This window comes from Mya arenaria, chromosome 1 (genome assembly GCF_026914265.1).
Source record: "Mya arenaria isolate MELC-2E11 chromosome 1, ASM2691426v1".
Classification (NCBI taxonomy): domain Eukaryota; kingdom Metazoa; phylum Mollusca; class Bivalvia; order Myida; family Myidae; genus Mya; species Mya arenaria.
Genome location: NC_069122.1, coordinates 11037190 through 11061713, shown reverse-complemented (window position 1 = coordinate 11061713; position 24524 = coordinate 11037190). Strand labels below are relative to the sequence as shown.

Genomic DNA, 24524 nt, shown 5'->3' with positions numbered 1-24524 from the left:
GATAGCCATCGATCATCAGATTAAAACAATCTTTCTATTTAGATCTATATTTTCAATGCAAACAATTGTCACAAGATATTGATTCGGGAAAAAGTCTCAGATCAATATGCGCCAAAGAAACTGAGAATATATAAATTAAAAACAACAACAACAATTCAAGCTGTTCCTTGCAACATATGGAAATGTTTTCTTGTCAATGAATGTAATGCATTAATTTCTGTCCATTATACTAAACTTACAATAATTATATATAGGCACAGTGTATACACTGATTTTACAGCACTTTTAGATTCAATAGTTAAGTGAAAAACTTAACTGCTTTAACTATTAATTTACCCTCTTTGGCACATGTGTTAATGAACTGCATTTAGATACAAAGTATAAACTGCTTTTACTATTAACATTTTTTGGTACATTATAAACTACACGTAAACTACACGTATGAACGAAGCAGCCACATGGGATATAACTGTGTTGCCAGGTTGGTCTGGCGGACATAAATAACAACATTACGCTCTTTAGACAGGGCACAAGTACGATTATACTCGTTGATAATACGAAAATGAACATGAGTCAACGATTGGCCGAACGAGTTCAGTCGAAACTTAAATGAAATTTCATTGGCCAATTTTCTACTCATTTATATTCAGAACGGAAATCCAATTAGTGACGACATTAGGAAAGGTAAACATCTTGGACGACAGGCAATAAATGTAAGATGTCTCTGCCACGTTTTCTCCGCCGGCGTCGGCTATCTTGGAAAAACCTGACATTTTTAGCCGTAGGTGCGTGCATAGTTTACATTTACAGCCGGTCCGATGATAATGATGCAGTTGTTAGTGATGACATGATAAAATTTCGTCGGGAAAGATTTGAGAGATATAAAAATTCAGAGGGAAGCCGTGTTGGTCCTGGAGAAAAGGGAATGGGTGTCCACTTGACAGGTGCGGAAAAGGAGAAAGCAGATTCTTTATTTGAGAAGGAGGCATTCAACATCATTGCCAGTGACAAGATCTCCCTGGAACGGTCAGTGAAGGACATCAGGGACAGCGGGTAAACTTTGTCTAGATAACTTTTTCAACTTTTGCTTGCTGGTACATGTACATTGTATACAATAGCCACCACGCAAAAAGGTTTTGGGGGGTCTGGGGGTACTATATAATTATAGGGGTATCAATACCCCCAGACCACCCAAAACCTTTATGTGATGTACCTCTTTGGATGCACGTTAAGGGAATATTTTTAACATTTGGACATTCATTATGCTCCAGAAGTGTCGCCCAAAACAAAATTATCAGAAACTCTTTATATAAACAAATGTATACAGGTACATGTACATGTAGATTAAAAGAACACAATACGGCTTATCACCATTATGGTCAACAACAACCCAGAGTTGCTGAAGTTGTGGCCTATATTGAATGACAGGAAGGCCAATTAGTCTGGCCTGTATCTTGTCTGTAAGGTTTGTGAAGCAGGATCTGGTAATCTCATAACCATTGCTTTTTGTAACCACTCCATCTTGGTTAAATTGTAACTTATGTGTCAATCATTTTATAACCGTTAAAAACATTATCTTATCAAAACATACAATGCAATACTATCTGATCAGCATGCAATTATATATTTTAAGCAACTAAACAGTATATTTTATTAAAAAAGAATTGAATAATCGTTGATAAGCACCCAACATCAACTATCATCCATAGTTGTTTTTCATCTAAAATTTATCATCTTACTTAATAAATATATTTGTAGCGATAAATGTACAATATAATCTAATTCCAATTCTCTTCTGTCATTCAATATCTTGGGCCAATTTGAAAATACATTTTCAATTATTTTCGATTCAATGTCTGATTATTGTTGTCAATTTGGGGCTCAATTATGGATTACAAAATTTGTCCAATTATCTAACACTACATGTAGCCCCACAATGGCATAATTTTAGCAAATAAACAGTGCTAAATTTTAATCGTGGTTAGGTTTTTATAAACCTAAAACTATAATAACGACTGTTTACCTTTAACCATAGGTGCAGTGCCCTAGTATACCCCAAAGATCTTCCAAAAGCGAGTGTGATCGTTATTTTTCACAACGAGGCTTGGACACCACTTCTGCGGACTGCTCACAGCGTTGTTAACCGGTCCCCACCGGAATACCTTCATGAGGTTATTCTTCTTGATGACTTCAGTGATAGAGGTGAGAAATAAGGGTGTATATCTGTAATCATTACACCCTTCATGAATACAGAATTCCTCTCATTTAGATCCAAATCACGGATTGTTTTTAACAATTTTAAGAATCTGCATACTGAACACTGTCCATTTTGGTTTTTTGCATCCATCCCAAAATATCCTCTTGGTGTCCAAATATTCATTAAAAAAATGAATAAATTTACCATACCAGGCCATGCCTTTGTACATATGAAAATATTATTAATTATGAAATAATTGATTTTCATGATAAAAATGTATCTTGGATTTGAAAATTAATAATTGTATATACTGTGTACTATGGAAGTTGTACCCACATGAACTGGTACCACTATGAAGTCCTACCAGACAAATGAACATGTGAACATTTCCTCCCACTTGTATTTCATTATTTAGATGCTATGTGTTAAGAAGATGGAATCATAATTCATTATGCAGTTTTTCATATCCTTTTACTTTTAATTTACCTTTTTACACTACATTTTCTAATGGTCAAAATCATGGACCATATATTATCATTATCATTAGTTGTGCTTTAATCTATCACATATATATTTATATGGAACCGACAGCTTCTCAAAATATGGTTTGACTTTTGGGTTGATACAGCTTCCCTCTAAATCTGGTATAGTACCCTTTAAATGCACATATACTACCATCCTATGTTTTTTCTTGACAGTTGGTCTAGGTCAAGAGTTGACTGACTATGTAGCAAAGACGTGGCCAGACGGTGTGGTGCGTGTTGTACGCACCAAGGAACGAAGCGGGCTTATCAGGGCTCGTATGGCAGGGGCTCGTGCTGCGACGGGCGATGTTCTGATATTTTTAGACTCGCATTGTGAGGCTGCACCTGGATGGTAAGTTAGGCCATTGATTGTTGATTACTTCTTTCCTCTGAAGTCCTTAAATACCAACACATGTCTTACTAAAGACATGTCTGCTTGCAAGTTTGAGGCCATTCTTAAAAATAGTATGCTTGCAGTTGCTATAACATTTCACAAAATTATCCTTTCTCAATTTATGAAAAATATTTTTTCATCATTAGTTTCATGTTTATTAATCGTTTAAACTAAAAAGAACTATTTCTCCAGAGAATGAACATCGTGAATTGCAATAATATTGCAAAAATGAAGTTTATGTCCATGGGACTCTTAGAATCAAAAGCATTCCAGATATAAAAGTCACAAAGACATATTACAGCATGGAAAATACATGCTTCATGATCTGCTTCCATTAGAGTTTTGTGTAAAAAATAATCAAGCCATATAGTTGTCGAATGATCATATTTAGAATACAACCTACATTTTAAGCCAATGAAATTTAAGATAGGCAATCATTAAGAAATAGGCTTAATCATTAAGAATTTCATCTTTGGCGGGTGATCAAAGGTGTGCCTACAGCAACTCTCCCGATACACAGTTCCTGTGTCAGATTTTGCGTTGTCAATGTTAATTAGCAAATGAGGTTGTATTCAAAGTCAGTAAGATCACATCAAGTAGTTTCTTAGTGTTAAAGGAAGGGCTTATTCGCTACACTCAGTCCGCTCATTCTTATTAATGAAGATTTTACTGCATGTCAAAAAATTTACTAAATTCCATGTTTTTTTACTCAGGTCACTTTAAACACCTTTATTTTATGGCTGTCCTTTTGAACGATGAAAATATTTGTGTTGGAGGGTTAGCTGCACGCCTATGTAATTGATTAATGATTTTACTTCTCGAGAAGGCAATACAGGTGCAGAATGAAGAAGGTGTTTAAAAACTTTAAAGAGATACTCGTATTTAAAATCAATACATACACATGAATAACAAACTTAAAGTTGAGTGATGAACATTAAACTACTTACTAAATAATGCATTTATGGGAAATATTAATTCATTTACTGATAACAAGATTGTAACCGTATATTTAATAGCTGAAAACGCACAAGTGAAGTATTAAATGACTGTAGGGTTCTCATTGATCAACTACCGTGTTTCCTGCATTTTTCTTTCAAATTAAACACGGTATCCTTCATAAGAACCATTGTTTTCGTTATCTATTCATCCTTTTCGGTAAACTTAAACAATTGTATTAATTGTGGTACATCTTATTTGGGAGAAAGAGCGCATCTTGAATCAAGTTGAGAATTTCCATGGGTTATTATATTGAAATAAAAACATAAAAAAAATAATTAATGTTTCCTTTAAAGTTATATATACTTTGTTTTTTTAGGGATTTGTTTTCAAGTCTGCCTAAGTGCATTCCTTGGTATTCGAATAATTTACAACCATAGGTACTGAGTAAAAAATCTGAGATCCTCAATCAATACATAAAATATGCACATATTACTTAAAATTGTTTATTTTGGGGTGGGGGGACATATTTAGGAATAAAGTAACTATAAATAAATTGCTAGATTTTTTCATCTGTGCCCCTCTTTTTTCCGCCCCCCCCCCCACTTTAATTTGATTTATTCAAATACAAATGTTCTACTGGAGTCTGTATTTGCGTAGCGGTCTAGTACTGTCCGGGAACAGCAAACAAAAGAAGAAGAAGTAGAGTTGTCAGGGGGGTACATGTATTCAAAATCTGCAAGGGTTTATGTGAGGTTTTGGAGCTTGATATGCAAGATGGCGGCGAAACCATGACGAAATAGGATTTATTTTTCAAAAATATCTTGACGGCTCTACAATTACCATGCCTCACTCGGCTTTTTATTTCATGCGTTTAGATTACGGGATAAAAAAGTTATTGAAGAAAAATCTTCGGCCAGTCTGTTAGTTATAAATGTGGGAAACGAGATTTTGATACTTTTTATGACGATTAAGTTCCCAAAACACATATTTTTGCAATGGCTTCTGCTTTAACATTATTTAAATGTGGTAATTTAATTTCCTGACAGTTCCTTTGCTTCACAAGAGCCTTCATGGTAATTTTATTTTGGTTTAACCACCTAAATGTGTGCTGAAAATAGTTCAACCACCTTTTGGCATCTGCACTGAAAGACACTTTTATAATTTTTGGTTTAATTTATCAGTATAAGAATTGAGTGAAAAGTGATTAAACAGTCGATTTAATATAATAAGGCTGTCAAAATATTTGCTGTCAAAATTAAGATATCGACTTTTAATTTAAATCAGTATCTTTTGTTATTCACTTAATTTTACCAGACAGAAAGCTTATTCTAAACTCAATAAACATAGGTAGGTAGAAGTAAATTGATGTTAGATTGAACTTGTCTGATAATGATTATCGATAATTAAGATACACATAGATATTAGAACAATTTGTTTGCGAACTTCTTTCATATCTAAATGGACAAACTTTCATATTGACTAAAGACTGTATAATTATGTAATATTCCATGTAAGGAGTTGCGGTCTGCACCAGCTGGTCAAGTGTTGAGCGCTGCTATTTTAGTTAAGGCCTAAAAAAGATACACTTGGTTCGGGTTACCCGACCGTACCTAGGAAACAGGCGCCGCCCTTACAGTTTTTATAGTCAGTTGTTAAAATTTAAGTGTGTGATTTCATAAATATTACGTAGTTTAAAACCTTTAAAGCCTTATACAGAAGATTACTTTAACGCCATTCTCCAAGGATGAATATATCATTCGATCTTATAATAATTAAAGCCTTATAAAAAAAGAAAAAAAAACGACCTCTGTACCCTACACGTTTTTGACGCATGCATGTAACTCTAACTAAACCATTTTATTTCTAGCCTAATAAATCCTGGTTCTGCCACTGATCTATATATTCAGCTCAGAATTAGCAAAATTGCGATCAATGGATATTATAAATGCTCTAATTACAAGCCCATGCGCAGGCCTTTTTCTGCCCATTTGGGGAAAAGAACCGAAACATTTTTTGAAAATTTGCCTCCTGAAATATGTCATATCGAGAAAAATAAAGGCTTTACATTAAAAGTTGGGAAATTCACTGTTAACAGCTGCTTTTCCGTCTCCTGCAAATGAAATGAATAAAATGTAAGTTTCTTTCCCTTTCAAAAGAGCTGAAATTGCCGAAATATTAATTCGTGTGAGTATAAATATCTATTGCAATAAATCATGACAGTTAATATTGCATACAGATCTCTGAATGTGATGAAAAACAACTATTTCTGACTTCATTAATTCCCGAAACTCTACATCACATAAATCATAAGGATGTTAAATGAACAAATACAGGTAGAAAGACTTTCACATTATTATTTTTTACATTTGATTGGTTTTTCTTCTCCAGATTGGGAATATTATATATTTTACGGGGGATTGGTCGAATAGTCAGAATTTATGGTCTACCAAGTGTCACTGATTACAATTTTATATTAAGGTTTATTACTCACACTATTTCTACATAGGTCTATAACTTTTGATACTGACATTTTTTGCAGACTAATCACTCACGCTTTCATTTTGGAATTCACACACTTTATATAACTTCGACTCACACTTCTTCTAAATATCACTTAAGTTTTACTTTTTCACGCGAGAACCGGCTGATTTTGGCGTAATTATATTAAGAAATTTATAAAACCATCCATCAAAAACTGGTTAACTAAGAAAGTTAGTTTGGTATAGCCTATTCTATGTTTGTGCTAGTATAGTATATGTGTATATATATATTAATATATATAAATTAAATGTATAACCATCCTTCCCGTTGTATCTAATTAATATACATTGTAAGAAAATGTCCAAGTCCATGTATATATGATATTGATTCCAATAAACACTCCCTCAATATCGGTAAAACTTTTACTCCAAAACTTGCTTTTTATAATGCTTGCTTTTGAGCAAATCATTTGTTATTAGACTCTTACGTTCTCAAATTATTAGTTTTTTTGTAAACAAATAATCTTTGTCAACCAATCATCATGTATACAGAGAAATAGTTACCCTCCTAAATTTTTAACTGCACTCTTTCTTTTTTTCAGTTCTACCTTCACTCCTTTTATTTTCATCAAACAGTAATGAAAGGTACTTCTTTTTCAGCGATTTCAAGTGAACAGGGCAAGATCACAGAGCCGTAGTAGAATGATTTGACTCTTTCAGTTTCAAGAAAATACAACAAAAAATATCAATAAATGTCCAAAAGGTTGTAACTTAACAAAATATTTCTTTGTCTTAGGATTGAACCCATTTTGGCGAGAATAAAGGAAGATCGAAGAAACGTGCTGTGCCCTATTATTGATGTGATTTCTGATCAAACACTCGAATATTCGGGAAATGGTGGCTATCAGCCAGGCGGTTTCTCATGGAGTCTCCATTTTACTTGGGAAGATATCCCTGAGTCGTCAAAAACGGGCCGTAAATACACAGACCCACTTAGGTATACTAGTCATTTGCGAAAAATGTGGGGTGTGATAAAATTTGTTATTGATATCATGCAAATCTTGGGGTCACAACTGCTATAGAATTAATACTATTTTAAATAGAGAACTACCTGAAATAATAGTTGTTTTATAGTATTGCTCACACATTATTTTTACGCAACATCTATTGTGTACTGGTGACAAGATTACCCAGTTAGCCATGTTTAGGAATTATACGTTGGCAATGGGGATCCTCTATCTTCTTCTTAACCTATTTATTTTACAACGATTGTGAAACAAGACATTACAAAATTATATAAATCACTCTCATTGGCATGATTTTACGTGAGAGTGTGATATTGTGTTGTGGAGGAAACCGGATTGCCCGAAGGAAACACACTTCTCCGGCTTGGTGACTTTAAACCAAACTCACATGTACCCAGGCTTAGAATAAAACCCAGATCGCCTAGGTGAAAAGCGAGTGCTTTAACCACCGCGTTAAATCCAGACAACCCCTTTCTACATTACCGTTAGTCCAAAATTTACCATTAATCAGGTTATTTTTAAATTTCAATATATATTTTATCATATATAATATATATAATTTTATATGGCTTGTTTTCTAATTTCAAACATTCACAAGATTAAGCATTCTTAAAAAAACTACATCACACATATACGTAGATACCTGGCCCTCATTTCTCAAAACTTCTTATGTTACTTATTTCAATTAGCCAAAATACATAGCTTTAAATAATTTATTTTGATAAATGAAAAATGTTTTTTTTTGTGCTTTTTATATTATACAGAAAATTCATGTTTATATATGTCAAAACTCCTAAAGTAGTAAATATTACGCAAATTAAAGGAAGATAAAATATTAAGCTTAACTTAATCCTAATTGTTATAAGGGACTTAAAATTGTCGACAAATTTGGTCCTGGCCCCAATATTACAAAAATACTAAAGTCAAATTTCAATATCGATCTCAAGATATTTTTACACATAACATAAGTTTTAAAAATCATACAATTCTACGCTTTCTCTCAAAGAATATGTTTAGAATAAAAAATCTGTAAACATACCAAAGAAAACATTTCAGACTCGAAATTTCAGACAACAAAATATGTAATTGAGTAGAACTCATTGTCACTTCACCAATTACTTGAGTAGATTTTTTCCTCTAAATATACAAGTGTTTGAATTGTATTATGATTTTAGGTGGTAAAATGTGTTGCGATCAAAATTTTCCTGAAGAAGAACTATTTTCAAAATTATTTGGGCCGAACCTCTGCTTTAAAGGGGCTAGACACCAGATGATACAATTGCAGGAAAAAAAAGAGGATTGTCAAAGACTGTAACAAGATTGACATTGTTGTGTACAATGCATTGAATCTTACTTACTGATGTTTCATATTGCTTACAACACATGCATCTTTGCAGTTTTTGCGCATTTTCCAGTTCAAAATGTGTTCTCTGCCACATAAATTCCAATATGAAGATAACGTCAGTATATTATCTGTCCTCATATACAGAAATATTTTAAACTGGGAAACCTTTATGTGCTAATTTCACAGGGAAACACAGAGGAGACAGCAACATGATTGTTGTGTTCATTATTTCAACCATGTAAAGGGATGTTATAATTATTGGCCTCCTATACTAGCTCGCATTGACAATTTTAGGCTTGTTTTGAAGAAATACTGTATTTGCTGATTTTTAAACCATATGGTGTCTTGTCCCTTTAAGCATCAATACTGGTGGTAATTCTCACTTCAATGTTTTATAATTTTACAAAGTATATTTCACTGACTTATAGAATGTTAAATGTAATTTTCAGGTTTTTCCTCTATGAATTGCTACAAAAAGCACCATGTATCTTTCATTGCTGTTTCTTTTGTTTGTTTTGCTTTGCTAGAATGTATTTAATATATTTAACATAATGGGTCTATTTGTTCAGACCTTTGTGAAAAGTAACAATGTTAATTAAACGGGTACAGCCAAAAGTTGTCTCGAAAATTGTTAGATATACTTCCGATCACTGATGTACACATCAAAGTTCAAGAGCAATAAAAAATTTACAATGATGATATTAACAACGTTGTTAACTTTATCAAACATCTGAACAATCTGCCCACACGTAAGGCTATTGTTCAGTTTTTAAATGTCTTTAGCTAGATTTGTTATGGGTATATTTAACCCCTGTCATATTGCTCTTTGCTTAATCAATTTCTGGTATTACTACTGTTTTCAAAAATATTTGGTACCTCAAGCTTTTGTAGCATTGCAAAAGTGTCAGTGACAGTGTTTATTCTACTTTGATTTACAACTCCATGTTAAGGAAATAATTGCTTGTAAATGGTGTATAAATATCACATGACAAATTTGGATGGCTAGACTGCACTCTAAGGTATTTGCATGTGCCACTTTATATGATTTTATATATGAGAGTCCAAAACAGGCAAATCTTGGAATGCCAACGTTCCAAGCTGAATTTAAAACTCAAAACCAGTTTGAAATGTTAAGTCTGACAGGGCAAAATTGCAATGTTTAAATCTAATAAGTGTGTCTGAAGTTTATTTGCGAACGGTAGAAATTACAGTGATCTGTTAAAAACCTTTGTGTTGATATTTTTACGGCCTTCTACAGTGCAAAAGTTAGTTTGAAGGACCATGCAAGACATAAATGTTTAAAAATATCATTTTTTATAAAAGTTTGATGTTCAATATAACATGCATAATACATTGTTTACGGAAATGTCGTTTACGAAAATTATTATGTTTTTCTGTCAAAATAGTAAGGACGACCTGATTTACAAAGTTTATCTGCAAGACGGTGTTGATTGGGTAGCTTGGAGCATTTTGACACAAAAGTATATTAATATTGTCGACATTTTTTCGAATATTACATGCTTTTTTAACCAAAGTCTTATAAAATCTTATTCCGTTAAATTCGCTAAACTGCTTATTACCCATAAACATGTTGCAAAGCATTTTTGTTCATCACCTCAAAAAGATTTGTCCTCAGAACCTAGTTTAACATGAACTTTTCAAACATTTTAATTTTTAGCCTTTCCCACCCACTTTTGCATTGTGGAAGGCCCTTAAACATGAGTTTACATGTGATATAAGAAAAGTAAGGCATAACCCGACCTACACTGATTTTTGCACCCGACCCAAACTTTTGATTGACAGTCGACACGGGAAAGACCTTAATAATGTACCAAAACAAAATGATAATGGTTGGGGAGTAAAAAATAATTTTCAGATACATTCATTTCTAAGGTCTAAAAAAAGACAATTTGTTTTTGGTTAAATGCTCAAAAAGGTTTTGGTCGGAAGTTCGTTTTTGGGGCCTCATTATTTTTTTGTACAATTATGCTCAAATTTCATTCTGAGTATGGGTTCTTCTTCACATTTGTTATTAATTGTATGCATTATTTGTTCTATTAAATTATCTAAAAATCTGGTACAAATATTCTAACGAATGTTGATCAAAAACAGTAATCAGGTTTAGGTTTTCCTAAATATATAGACTAATTTATATAAAACTTAAATTTATTGTTCCAATTCTCTCTAGATCTCCGACAATGATAGGTGGATTGCTTGCTGTTGACAGGAAGTACTTTTTTGAGATAGGCGCGTATGACGAGGGCATGGATGTGTGGGGCGGTGAAAACCTGGAATTATCGTTTAGGGTAAGTGCCGTCAGAATAATGTGAAAACTAGTGCTGCCAGAATGATGATGTGTTGCGCACAACTCTGTCTAAGGCCTACAAGTCAATAAAGGTTTGTCTTTGGTTACCTATGCTACTCTTATTTTTTAATCAAAGCCATTGGGGTGGTTTTATGAGCGTACAACACAGTATTGCAACATGATGATGATGATGCTGCTGCTGCTGCTGATGATGATAATGATGATGATGATGATGATAATGATAATAATAATCATATTAATGAAAATAATAATGATTTTATTTGAACAAGGTAACACAGTAAACCAAAAGCATCACATTTAATGCAAACATAACTCGAGTCTTAAATTTTTAATGTGAAGATAAAGATGTTCATTTGAATATGCGGCGGTGAATGTCAGATTTACTAATATAAAAAGACCAAATGTAATATTTAAAAAAAAACACTTTTTTTTTCAAAACATTACTCACAGCCAAAAATAAAAGAAAAATGGATGCAAGGCTAACAAGAATGAAAGAAAAATGGATCCTATTATAGGCTTGTTTATACAATGGCATTAATTTTTGCTTTTATTGGTCATATCTTTCGATTCAATAATCCTTATGTGTTCACACACCTGTTACCTTTAACTTGTTTATTTTCTTTCAACAATCAATGATAATAATACAGTAATACGGGGAGGTGGGGGTGTTTAACAACATTCTAAAATGGTCCGTTAGGAGTGATTCAGAACATTTGGATGAGTGAGGGAAAGCTAGAGTTTATTCTTTGTATCCAGTCATCTTAATTCCTAAAACGTACCAACTTTTTATTGTGTCTCTAAAGACATGTTAAAGCTGCACTCTCACAGATTGAACGTTTTGACCACTTTTTTTATTTTTTTTGTCTTTGAATGAGCCAATTTTGCAAAGTGCATGGAAACCAGTTATATAAGACTGCTGACAAAATGAGATTGCAAATTTTTGTATTTAAGTTATTTTTTGTTTATGTTTTATGCATTTTTCTAAACCGTTAGAAAAGTTTAAGCCATAAAACATTAATTTTCCAACAGAAATATGAAAATCTGTGATCTGATCGTTTGTCAGCAATCTTTAATCATTGGTTTGCAGATATTTACGCAAAAAACTTGCTCTTTCTAAGACAAAAAATTAAGAAGTTTTAAAAACAGTATATCTGTGAGAGTGCTGCTTTAACATGGTGGGTAACGTTATTATCTTTTAAATCAATCAATTATGTTACAGGTTTGGATGTGTGGTGGAAAGTTGGAGTTTATTCCCTGTTCCCGTGTTGGACATATATTCAGATCGAGTCATCCGTACACATTCCCAGGTAACTATGACCTCAAACAAAGATATGTGAATATCTCTATTTCTCCCACCTCAGATAAGTAGATCCAATAATTTAACCATGCTAGAAATTCTTATCTTGCCCACAGGCAAAGATAAAACAAGTACCCATATTGAACTCCTTTTTCATGGTCATCACATTGTAATTACCTCCCTTGTTGAAGACCTCCTCCGTAGAATCATGGAAACCTTATATTGGGGCAATATATAGATTGCTATTTAATTATTTCTCGCTTCAAACGTCACAATTAAAAATTTCAAGAACCCTTCAAGAAATGAAATTCACTCTCATTAGAACTATTTAAAGAAGATTAGACTAGTAACATAATCTCAATCATTGCGCTCATATCCATGACAACCACAAGTTATCACATATCCATACTCATTTATTTTCACTATGCATAAAAGAGTTCCAGCAAAAATACATTTTTACTTAATTTTGTCTTACTGAGGTGGGAGAGAAAGCATCTAACCATAGCCACTCTCGTAAGATAGGTTCATCCCAATCCTCAGGCGTAACCTCGTTTTCCCAGAACACCCTTCGCTTAGGTATGGATGAACATATCTTACACTCTCAGCCATGGAAGATATTTATAATCTCTTCTACCTTTTCTGTGTTCCTATGAAAGGAATTTGAGGTTTTTCATAGCCTTGGTGTTTGTGTTGTCATAGTCTTGGTGTTGACGTTGGCATAGCCTTGGCGTTGTTGTAGAATGGTGTTGGAGTTGTCATAGCCTTGGCGTTGTCATAGCCTTGATGTTGGCGTTGTCATAGCCTCGGTGTTGGTTTTATCATAGCCTTGGCGTTGTTGTAGCCTTGTTGTTGGCGTTGCTATAGCCTTGCGTTGTCATAACCTCTGTGTTGGCGTTGTCATAGCCTTAGCGTTGTTGTAGCTTTGGTGTTGGATTTGTCATATCCTTGCGTTGTCATAGCCTTGGTGTTGGCGTTGTTATATCCTTGGCATTGTTGTAGCCTTGATATTTGCGTTGTCATAGCCTCGGTGTTGGCGTTGTCATAGACTTGGCGTTGTCATAGCCTCGGTGTTGGCGTTGTCATAGCCTTGTCGTTGTTGTAGCCTCGGTGTTGGCGTTGTCATAGCCTTGACGTCGTTGTAGCCTCGGTGTTGGCGTTGTCATAGCCTCGGTGTTGGCGTTGTTATAGCCTTGGTGTTGGCGATTTTGTAGCCTTGGTGTTGGCGTTGTCGTTGTCATAGCCTTGCGTTGTCATAGCCTCGGTGTTGGTGTTGTGATAGCATTGGCATTGTTGTAGCCTTGATGTTGGCGTTTTTATAGCCTTGGTGTTGTCGTTGTCATAGCCTTGCGTTGTCATAGCCTTGGTGTTGGCGTTGTGGCGTTGTTGTAGCCTTGGTGTTGGCGTTGTCATAGCCTTTCGTTGTCATAGCATCGGTGTTGGCGTTGTCATAGACTTGGCGTTGTCATAGCCTCGGTGTTGGCGTTGTCATAGCCTTGTCGTTGTTGTAGCCTCGGTGTTGGCGTTGTCATAGGCTTGACGTCGTTGTAGCCTCGGTGTTGGCGTTGTCATAGCCTCGGTGTTGGCGTTGTTATAGCCTTGGTGTTGGCGATTTTGTAGCCTTGGTGTTGGCGTTGTCGTTGTCATAGCCTTGCGTTGTCATTGCCTCGGTGTTGGCGTTGTGATAGCATTGGCATTGTTGTAGCCTTGATGTTGGCGTTTTCATAGCCTTGGTGTTGTCGTTGTCATAGCCTTGCGTTGTCATAGCCTCGGTGTTGGCATTGTCAGAGCCATGGCGTTGTTGTAGCCTTGGTGTTTGCGTTATCATAGCCTTGCGTTGTTGTAGCCTCGGTGTTGGTGTTGTCATAGCCTCGGTGTTGGCGTTGTCATAGCCTTGCGTTGTCATAGCCTCGGTGTTGGCGTTGTGATAGCCTTGGCGTTGTTGTAGCCTTGGTGTTTGCGTTATCATAGCCTTGCGTTGTTGTAGCCTCGGTGTTGGTGTTGTCATAGCCTCGGTGTTGGCGTTGTCATAGCCTTGCGTTGTCATAGCCTCGGTGTTGGCATTGTCATAGCCTCGGTGTTGGTGTTGTCATAGCCTTGGCGTTGTTGTAGCCTTGTTGTTGGCGTTGTTATAGCCTTGCGTTGTCATAGCCTCGGTGATGGCGTTGTCATAGCCTTGGTATTGTTGTAGCCTTGGTGTTGGCGTTGTCATAGCCTCTGTGTTGGCGTTGTCATAGCTTTGGCGTTGTTGTAGCTTTGGTGTTGGCGTTGTCATAGCCTTGCGTTGTCATAGCCTCGGTGTTGGCGTTGTCATATCCTTGGCATTGTTGTAGCCTTGATGTTTGCGTTGTCATAGCATTGATATTGTCGTTGTCATAACTTTGCGTTGTCATAGCCTCGGTGTTGGCGTTGTCATAGCCTTGGCGTTGTTGTAGCCTTGTTGTTGGCGTTGTCATAGCCTTGCGTTGTCATAGCCTCGGTGTTGGCGTTGTCATAGACTTGGCGTTGTCATAGCCTAGGTGTTGGCGTTATCATAGCCTTGGCGAAGTTGTAGCCTCGGTGTTGGCGTTTTCATAGCCTTGACGTTGTTGTAGCCACGGTGTTGGCGTTGTCAAAGCCTCGGTGTTGGCGTTGTCATAGCCTTGGTGTTGGCGTTGTCGTTGTCATAGCCTTGCGTTGTCATTGCCTCGGTGTTGGCGTTGTGATAGCATTGGCATTGTTGTAGCCTTGATGTTGGCGTTTTCATAGCCTTGGTGTTGTCGTTGTCATAGCCTTGCGTTGTCATAGCCTCGGTGTTGGCGTTGTGATAGCCTTGGCGTTGTTGTAGCCTTGATGTTTGCGTTATCATAGCCTTGCGTTGTTGTAGCCTCGGTGTTGGCGTTGTCATAGCCTCGGTGTTGGCGTTGTCATAGCCTTGCGTTATCATAGCCTCGGTGTTGGCGTTGTCATAGCCTCGGTGTTGGCGTTGTCATAGCCTCGGTGTTGGCGTTGTCATAGCCTTGCGTTATCATAGCCTCGGTGTTGGCGTTGTCATAGCCTCGGTGTTGGCATTGTCAGAGCCATGGTGTTGGCGTTGTCATTGCCTTGGCGTTGGCATAGCCCCGGTGTTGGCATTGTCATAGCCTTGCGTTGTCATTGTCATTCAAAAACTTTAACCTTGTCAATAAAAGATAGCTACGCAAAACATAAACAAATGTTAAAAGTGACGTTAGGGCAGGGCAGGACAGGGCAGGGCAGGACAAGGCAGTAAAAAGGGAAGAGCTGTAAAAATGCTTTAAAAAAACCTGTGGTTAAACTCTTTTTGTGCATATTTAATTATTATTTAGATCGAATACTGATCAAAGTAGATTAGCATAAAGCATCCATTTAACACTGACATGTGAGTATGCGTATTAGATAGTAGCTATAACTCAACCTCAACATATGATTTATAAAACAGGTAATAAAGATACCCATGGGATCAACTCCATGCGACTTGCTGAAGTTTGGATGGATGAATACAAGCGGCTGTTCTACATGCATCGAAGAGACCTATCAGTTAGTTTATCTATCAAATTAAACTCTCAAAATTGGAACAAGTACTGGTTTACCTTATATGTTGGCATATGGTAGGGGAAGAGTTTAAGAGAAACTTCAGCTATAGAATATTTAAGGAATGATTGCATTTTTTTCTTGCGTTTATGCTGTATGAATGTAGTAAGGGCATGCATGCAAATTCCATGAAGCCCGCGCTTCTACAGCATAAAAGCAAGAAAAAATGTGAACAAAACTTTTAATAACATTTTAAACAATTATTCATCATGAATTAAAATTAGCATTATCTTTTACAATTGATTATTTTTTTGTAGAGATATATAACCGACAACATACGATTGTATAAAAGAAAAGCTTTTTTTTTATTAACGTTTTATATCATTGGTTAAATGATGTCGCGCTAATCCAATCGGAGTGAAATAAACAAATTGAATGATGTCATAACTCTTTGCGTGTTATAATAAATATAAACCTATACAAAGATCTTTGCAAATGTAAATATTAAGCTTAATGTGTTGAAATTCCTATTTTTCCTTACAGTTATCAGATGCTGGAGATTTAAGTGAGCGAAAGGCGCTTAGAGAGCGGCTTAAGTGTAAGAGCTTCAAATGGTACCTTGACAACGTCATTCCTGATAAGTTTATTCCCGATGAAAACGTTCAGGCTTATGGCATGGTATGTGGCTTAGAATATGTTGTAGATTTAGAAAATAATTCCTTATCAAAACATACCGAACAATATTTAGATTTTTCTAAAACTTTAAGGCAAAATTAATGACGGCATCTGAAGTGACACAAGTAAATTTTAATTTTATATAGTGCTCACCATTTCGGTTATATTAAAAAAGAATTGTTTCCAATTACACGACCTTCTTTAATTTCTTCGCATCCGACACTAACGTTTTTACTGCCAACAGACATTTTCTATGGATCTTCCTACCCTACCTATTTTTGGGGTGAAATCTGAAACAGATATTTATTTTTATTATATATCCATCAAAAAATCCACGTGCAATACATATCGCAAAAAACGGTATTCCATATTCCACTCCAGTGCAACACGTCCGTATTCCACTATTCAGACGTCAGGCCATAACAAGTATCGTTGCGCAATGTTAAAATGACGTCATAAAACAAAATAGAGCGTCGTTAAAATGAAATTTATTATGAAAACATGTGGCTTTAAGTGATCTTACCAGAAATGTATATAAAAGGATTCTCGTGTGTTTTTTTGCAGATTTTGATTTCACTCGGCTTGCGCCTCGTGAAATCCAAATTTGCGAAAGTCCATTCGAGTCGAATACAACCTCCAACTTCCCGGTTCAAAACGCAGTACTAATAACCATATTATATTTTGCCTTAACAGTACCTTATGTACACTCAGTAAAATTAACACTTAAGGTATATTTAACATAGCCAATAGAGGAAAAAGTCAAACCTCTTCAGGAGACTCTCTGAAAGTGTTTCCACCAATAGAGGAGAAAAAAGTAATAAAATACACCCAAAATGCACCATTTCGTACCAGGAATTATTAAAATTTTCTTCGGGAAATACCCCCAAATCCTCTTTCCAACACTTCAAACAAAATAAATACATTTGTAGGGAGGGGCAAAAGTCGAAAGCTTCCATCCCTCTAAATTTAAATTCTTAATCTTCCTGAAGTTTCATTACTGTACACATAACCCTAATATTTTTTTCTATACTTTAATGCGACGTTGTCTGCGAAAATGAGTCTTGTTAAGTGACATGTTTTAACATAATGAGCAACAGAAAAAATTTCAAAGAGATAGGTTTTCAAAAAACACAACTGATAACAATATTTATAATTAAGCTATAAAACCATTTTTGAAGACATGTGGAAATAGCTATGATAGCCTGATTAAGAGACATGAAACTTTGCAGAAATGAAAACGTCACTTTTTCCTTCAAAGGACTGACTTTTATTGAGGAAGTCACAAATATAATTATAAACCATCAATTGACTCTCTAGGTACGAAACCCAGCCTCAAAGCTGTGCCTTGACACAATGGACAAAGATGAGAGGACGGTGTTCGATATTAGCTTGTTCTCGTGTCAGGGCGGGGTCAGCGCTAGCGAAGTATGTACACACGCATCTTATTTGTTTCTATGAAGAGAATGATTATATTAAGTCGAGATGGGTGGATCTTAGTTGTCTCTATGAATAAAATGATTATAAGTCGAGATGTGTTGTAACTAAGCTGTAACTTGTGTGTATGATTGTTATCAAACTTGGTGTGAAATTGCATGACGATGGCGTCACTTCAAATGCCAAAGCTGCACTTAATCATAAAGGTGGGCCGCATCTAACCGCAAAATGCCAAGTAAATGGTCAAATGATAAAATGGTGTTGCATCAAGTGATCAAAATGTCAAGCAATGATTGGACATTACACAGAGAAGCAAAAATACTGAAACTTGTGTTAAAAAAAAAATGTGTGATCAAATTACCAAGATTAAATACTCAAAACAATGCTTCTGAAAACTCAATGTTGTAGCTTGGACATTTTGAAGTGAGGTCATCGATGAGAAAGAGATCAGTATTTTGTAATAAAAATGCGTTTATTTTGTCAAAAGTCATTGATAACGCTATTGTAAATTGAATTATCATACCTCACGTGACTCGGCCTTTAAACAATTACCTACTGTCATCATTAGTTATAAGTTTTTTGCATGTAGTCTAACAATAGCGCCTAGGCATTATAATTTATAGTTAAAAACAATTGTTGTTAGTTTCTTAGTGTTTCCGTGGCGTAGCTCAGGTGTAAAAAAAATATAGATCAATACATATAGTGTTGAATGGTAGCAGTTTCGATTGAAGTGTTGTTGTGACATATTTCAGGTATTTTCGTTGAGTAAAAAGGGTGAACTACGTCGCGAAGATTCTTGCTGTTCTTCGGGTGGCGGAAATGGGGACAAGATAGCGCTTACAAAATGTTTCGATGATAGTAAACAGAGGTTCACACACAGTAGGGTAAGTGCTGGCTAAAATACCGTATTTATTTCAACCTGTGTTAAGCAGCCACCCAATGAATATGGCCACACTGGCAGTTTAAGACTGGTTACCACTAAATACAGGTGTAGTATGTCCTTAAAGATGAACTTGCCCTAAAAGGCACACACACGCCTGTATCTATATGTTGATACTTTGTCTGTTTCTGGGACTTCTTATAGGACATAAAGAATTCACTGACATCTGATCTTAAACAGTGCATCTGCTGTTGTCATGTATATAACTCACTATATATGTATACAATAGCAGGATTTCACTCATCCATTTTTAGCTCGACTGTTCGAAGAATATGGAGGGCTATACTACTCACCCAAGCGTCGGCGTTGGTTAAGGTTTTGCATGCAAGCACACATAGGTTAATATCTCAGCAATTACTTGTGGTACTGCATTTAGACTTTATACAATGGTAATCAACCATCCAACCTTCTTAATTTACCAAGTAAGATAACTCTAGTTTGCATTTTATGCAAATAAAAGGCCTTTATTATTCGACTTAGAAATTCTGGTTAAGGTTTTGCGTGCAAGCACACATAGTTTAATATCTCAGCAATTACTTGTGGTATTGCATTGAGACTTTATACAATGGTACTTAACCACCCAAGCTACTTAATTAACCAAGTTAGATAACTCTTAGTTGCATTAAATGCAAATAATAGGCCTTTATTATTCGACTTAGAAATTCTGGTTAAGGTTTTGCATGCAAGCACACATTGGTTAATATCTTAGCAACTACTTTAGGTATTGCATTGCGACTTGATACAATGGTACTCAACCACCCAACCTACTTAATTTACAAAGTTAGATAACTCTTGTTTGCATTAAATGCAAATAATTGCCCTTTATTATTTGACTTAGAAATTCAGGTTAAGGTTTTGCGTGCAAACACACATTGGTTAATATCATTTAGTTACTTCAGGTATTGCATTAAGACTTTATACAATGGTACTCAACGATCAAACCCTCTTAATTTACCAAGTTAGATAACTTTAGTTTGCATTTTATGCAAATAATAGGTCTTTGTTATTCGACTTAAAAATTCTGGTGAAGGTTTTGCGTGTAAGCACACATAGGTTAATATCTCAGCAACTACTTGAGGTATTGCATTGAGACTTAATACAATGGTACTCAACCATTCAACCTACTTAATTAACAAAGTTAGATAAATCTAGTTTGCATTAAATTCAAATAATGGCGCCTTTTTCATTCGACAAAGAAGTTCTGGTTAAGGTTTTGCATGTAACCACTTTTAAGTCCATACCTCAGCGAATACATCATGTATGGCATTGAAACTTTACACACAGGCTCCCAACCATTTGACCTTCTTCTTTAATCAAGTAAAATAACTCTTTCTTTCATATTACATAATTTTTTCCCCTTTATTATGAGACTAAGAAATTCTGGTTCAGGTCTTGAATGTTAGCACACATAGGATAATATCTCAGCAACTACATGATGTATTGCATTGAGACTTTATACAATGGTATTTAACCATCCAACGTAATTGAATAACCAAGTTAGATAACTGCAAATAATGGCCCTTTATTATTAGACTTAAAAAATCTGGTTGAAATTGTCCATGTAACCACATTTATGTCAATATCTCAGCACATCATGTATTGCATTGAAATCTAATCTAACGGTGATCCATGTATGTTTCGCCAAAACTTTTCAATCCTTACACTGAAAAGCGGCGGAACAGTTGAGCGCGCTTTCTCTGTGACAGCTCTTGTTTATTATGCCCCCCCTTCGAAGAAGAAGGGTATATTGCTTAGCACATGTCGGTCAGTCGGTTGGTCGGTAGGTGGGTGGGTCGGTCGGTAGAACAAAGCTTGTCCGAGTGATAACTTAACAATTCCTTGACGTATAGTCACCAAACTTGGCATGAATGTTGGGCATGACCAGTAGATGACCCCTATTGATTAGAGAGGTCATCAGGTCTAAGGTCAAGGTCACAGTGACCTCAAATTGTGAAAGGATTTTATAGCTTGTCCGAGTGATAACTCAGCAATGCCCAGATCTATGGTTATCAAACTTAAGATGGAGGCTGAGTCTGACCAGTAAATGACCCCTATTGATTTTATGAGTCATAAGGTCTGATGTCAAGGTCACAGTGACCTTTAATGATAAAGAGTTGTCCAAGTGATAACTCAACAATGACTGCACTCATGGCCCACAACCTTGACCTGAAGGTTGGGCCTGACCAGTAGATGAGCCCTATTGATTTTAGGGGTCTTCGGGCCAAAGGTCAAGGTCACAGTTACCTTGAGTGATAAAAGGTTGTCTGAGTGATAATTCATCAATGCCTGCACCCATGGCCTTCAAACTTGACATAGAGATTGGGCCTGATCAGTAGATGACCCCGATTGGTTTTGAATCATTGGGACAAAGGACAAGGTCACTGTGACTTTAAACGTTAAAAAGTAAACAAAGCTTCTCCCAGTGATAACTCAACAATGCCTGATAATCAAACTTGACATGGAGGCTGGGCCTGACCAGTAGATGACCCCTATAGATTTAAGGAGTCATCAGATCAAAGGTCAAGGTCACAGTGACCTTGAATATGAAAATGTTCTTCGAGTGATAACTCGACAATGCCTGCAGCCAATGCCCTCAAACTTGAATTGTGGATTTGGCCTAACCTGTACATGACCCCTTTTTATTTTAGGGGTCATTGGGTCAAAGGTCAAGGTCACAGTGACCTTAAACTCAAAAGCCTTGTCTGTGTGATAACTTCACAATGCCTGCATCCATTACCCTCAAACTTGATATTTAGATTTCGGGTGACCAGTTGATGACTCCTATGGAATTTGAAGTCATACTGTCATGGTCATAACTCATATTCATCATTGAATTTTGTCATATTTACTTATTCCCTGCTGCTAATAGGATACATTAAATATCTGGTGGTCAACAGGTCAAAGGTCAAGGTCACAGTGATCTTTGTCCGAGAGATAACTTGACAATGCCTGCACCCATGGACCTCAAACTTGACAATTAGATTGGGGGTGACCAGTAGATGACCCCTATGGATTTTGAAGTCATTGAGTCAAAGGTCAAGGTCACAACACATTTAGGTCATTAAAATTAAGGTCATATTTACTGATTCCCATTATTAAAACTGTACCTACTATCGTCACACTGTGAATGGTCATAATCTTAAAACTGCTTCAAAGGCATCCAATATGAATGACAAATCAGCTGTCAATGTCAATGCATATTTCATTCAATTGTCCAAATAATCCTGACAACATGGCGCTCAGGGGGCATAATGTTTGACAAACATCTCTTGTTCATAATTGACATGCAGTTGTGATGCATGTTCATAAACATTAATTATAATACAGTGTGGGTGATTTTGGTTATTCCTATTTTGCGTGGATTCCTAGGCCGGTACTCATAAAACATATTCTGTCATTTCCTAATTTAAGTCCTTTTCTTAAGTTAAGTACCTCACTTATCATATAAAATTAACTTATAATATCTTAAATTCTTCATTTGCATTGTTTTGGTTTAAAATACATATATTTATATAAAAAAATGTCTTTTTTTTTCTTTTAATTTGACTTGGAAATATTTCAGGAAATTGATTTGAGTAAAGACTTAAGTTAAAAATGGATTAGAAAGTTTTACGAAAACCAACCCAGCAGTAGCATATATCATAAATGATTTTGGGTTGTATGGTAATGAATTGTAATGGTAAAACATATATAGTGGCCTTACAAATATAAACCTTCACTATACACCCATGTATGAGTATATCACTCCTCCAACATGAATGACGCAATGCCATTTGTCAAGGTCTGGTCACAAGGTGACCCCATATTTTTCCATATTTGGTCACCAAAATGGCATCTATTTTCCAATGAATAAATGAAACATTTATACATGTAAACAGGTTGTTGACCTTATATATACGTTAAGTGGTTAGAATATGACCTGATATGGGATATATGGAGCGCCCAAAACCATATTTAGGTTTCGAGCTTCGCTCACACCCAGCTTCGATATGGTTTGCTTTGCCCTGTATATCCCATATCAGGTCACCTACTAACCCCGTAACTTATAATCTTAGGGTCATATTTTGGAGTTGTGTTTGTCACGTCATGTACCATAGTAGGTTTTGATATCCTCATGTACTTATCGAATTTTATGTTTTCAGCAAGTTTAGCTCTTTGCCAAAACCCCCCCAAAAGACCTTAATTTTTATTTAATTGTTTTTATTATCTTGAATAAAGACTGTTGTAATGTTCGCATTCGGTGTCTGAGGGTATTGATCATTTTTGTGATCGCTCTAGTTTTTTTTGCAGGATACGGGAGTTATAAAACATGAGGCTAGTGGGCGGTGTTTGGACATCGCGGATGAGCAATCAGGAGGTTTTGTTCATCTACGAGACTGTAATGGCGGAGATTCACAAAAATGGGAGATCGAGCACTATTTGACTTTATGATAATGTTTTATTAGTTATACTTCCTAAAAATTAATAATTTAATGTTGTAATTTAATGTTTTAATTATTAAGGATTAAAATTTATATATTGTTCATTATAATTATTAATGATTTATTTTTTAAATTATTAATGGTTAAAATTATTTTACTTTTTCATACGTGTGATAGATTTTGATGTCAATATGAAAATAAATACTTAAATAACTTAAATTTTCTGTTCTCAAATTATTAAGATTACTATTATACTATTTAACACAATGGGACCATAGTTCAGAACTTTGTTAAAGTTAGCATCAACGTTGTTAATCTTTATGCTCCTAAAATTTAATAGATACACGTGTGATCTGCTGTATTTCTTTGTAGATTTGAAATATCTTTTTAAGTTGTTTATATTCAAATATGTGAGCACATCATGAAATATATCACCTATTAAAGTTAACAACAATGTCATAAATCATGGTGTTAACTTTAAAGCTGCTATCTCACAGACTGAACATTTTGACAAATTTTTAATTTTTTGTCTAGGAACAAGCCAATTTATGCAGAAATGCATGTAAACCAGTCCTATAAGACTGCTGACAAAACATTAGATCGCAGATTTTTATATTTATATTTAAGTTCAAAAACTGATATTTTACGCAGTATCTTGAACCGCTAGAAACGGTTTTAGCCATAAAATAATAATTGAACAGAAATATGAAAATCTGAGATCTGATCTTTTGTAAGCAGTATTTTATCTCAGGTTTGCAGATATTTATGCAAAATTTTGCTCTTTCTAAGACAAAAAATAAAAAAAAGTTAAACGGTAAATCTGTGAGAGTGCAGTTTTAACAATTGTCTGAGCAATCGGCCCAATGTTGACAATGTGGTTGTAATATGTACATGTGTATTGTTATTGTGCCAATAGGCTTAACTGTCCTGCCACCTTTTGAATTCCAGCTTGATACAAAACATTTTTAGTTGCTCTGCCTTTTTAATAACAAACAATCC

General features: G+C 35.4%; 1 protein-coding gene across 1 annotated transcript; it reads left to right on the top strand.

Annotated features, from left to right (window-relative positions):
• Nucleotides 1–677: 677 nt before the first annotated feature.
• LOC128237308 (probable N-acetylgalactosaminyltransferase 9) lies at nt 678–24037 on the top strand. Its single transcript, XM_052952706.1, has 11 exons — nt 678–1053; nt 2036–2202; nt 2896–3073; nt 7331–7531; nt 11093–11210; nt 12450–12537; nt 15964–16061; nt 16599–16733; nt 18048–18155; nt 18917–19048; nt 23395–24037. The coding sequence occupies exons 1-11, from the start codon at nt 719–721 to the stop codon at nt 23533–23535; spliced, it is 1701 nt and encodes a 566-aa protein (XP_052808666.1). The 5' UTR covers nt 678–718; the 3' UTR covers nt 23536–24037.
• The last annotated feature ends 487 nt before the right edge of the window (nt 24038–24524 follow it).

Coding starts and splice junctions, on each gene's coding strand:
- LOC128237308 (XM_052952706.1), top strand. CDS start 719: ATGTCTCTGCCACGTTTTCTCCGCCGGCGTCGGCTATCTTGGAAAAAC. Junction 2,203..2,895: donor TGATGACTTCAGTGATAGAG/GTGAGAAATAAG, acceptor TTTTCTTGACAG/TTGGTCTAGGTCAAGAGTTG. Junction 16,734..18,047: donor ACGTTCAGGCTTATGGCATG/GTATGTGGCTTA, acceptor TTGACTCTCTAG/GTACGAAACCCAGCCTCAAA.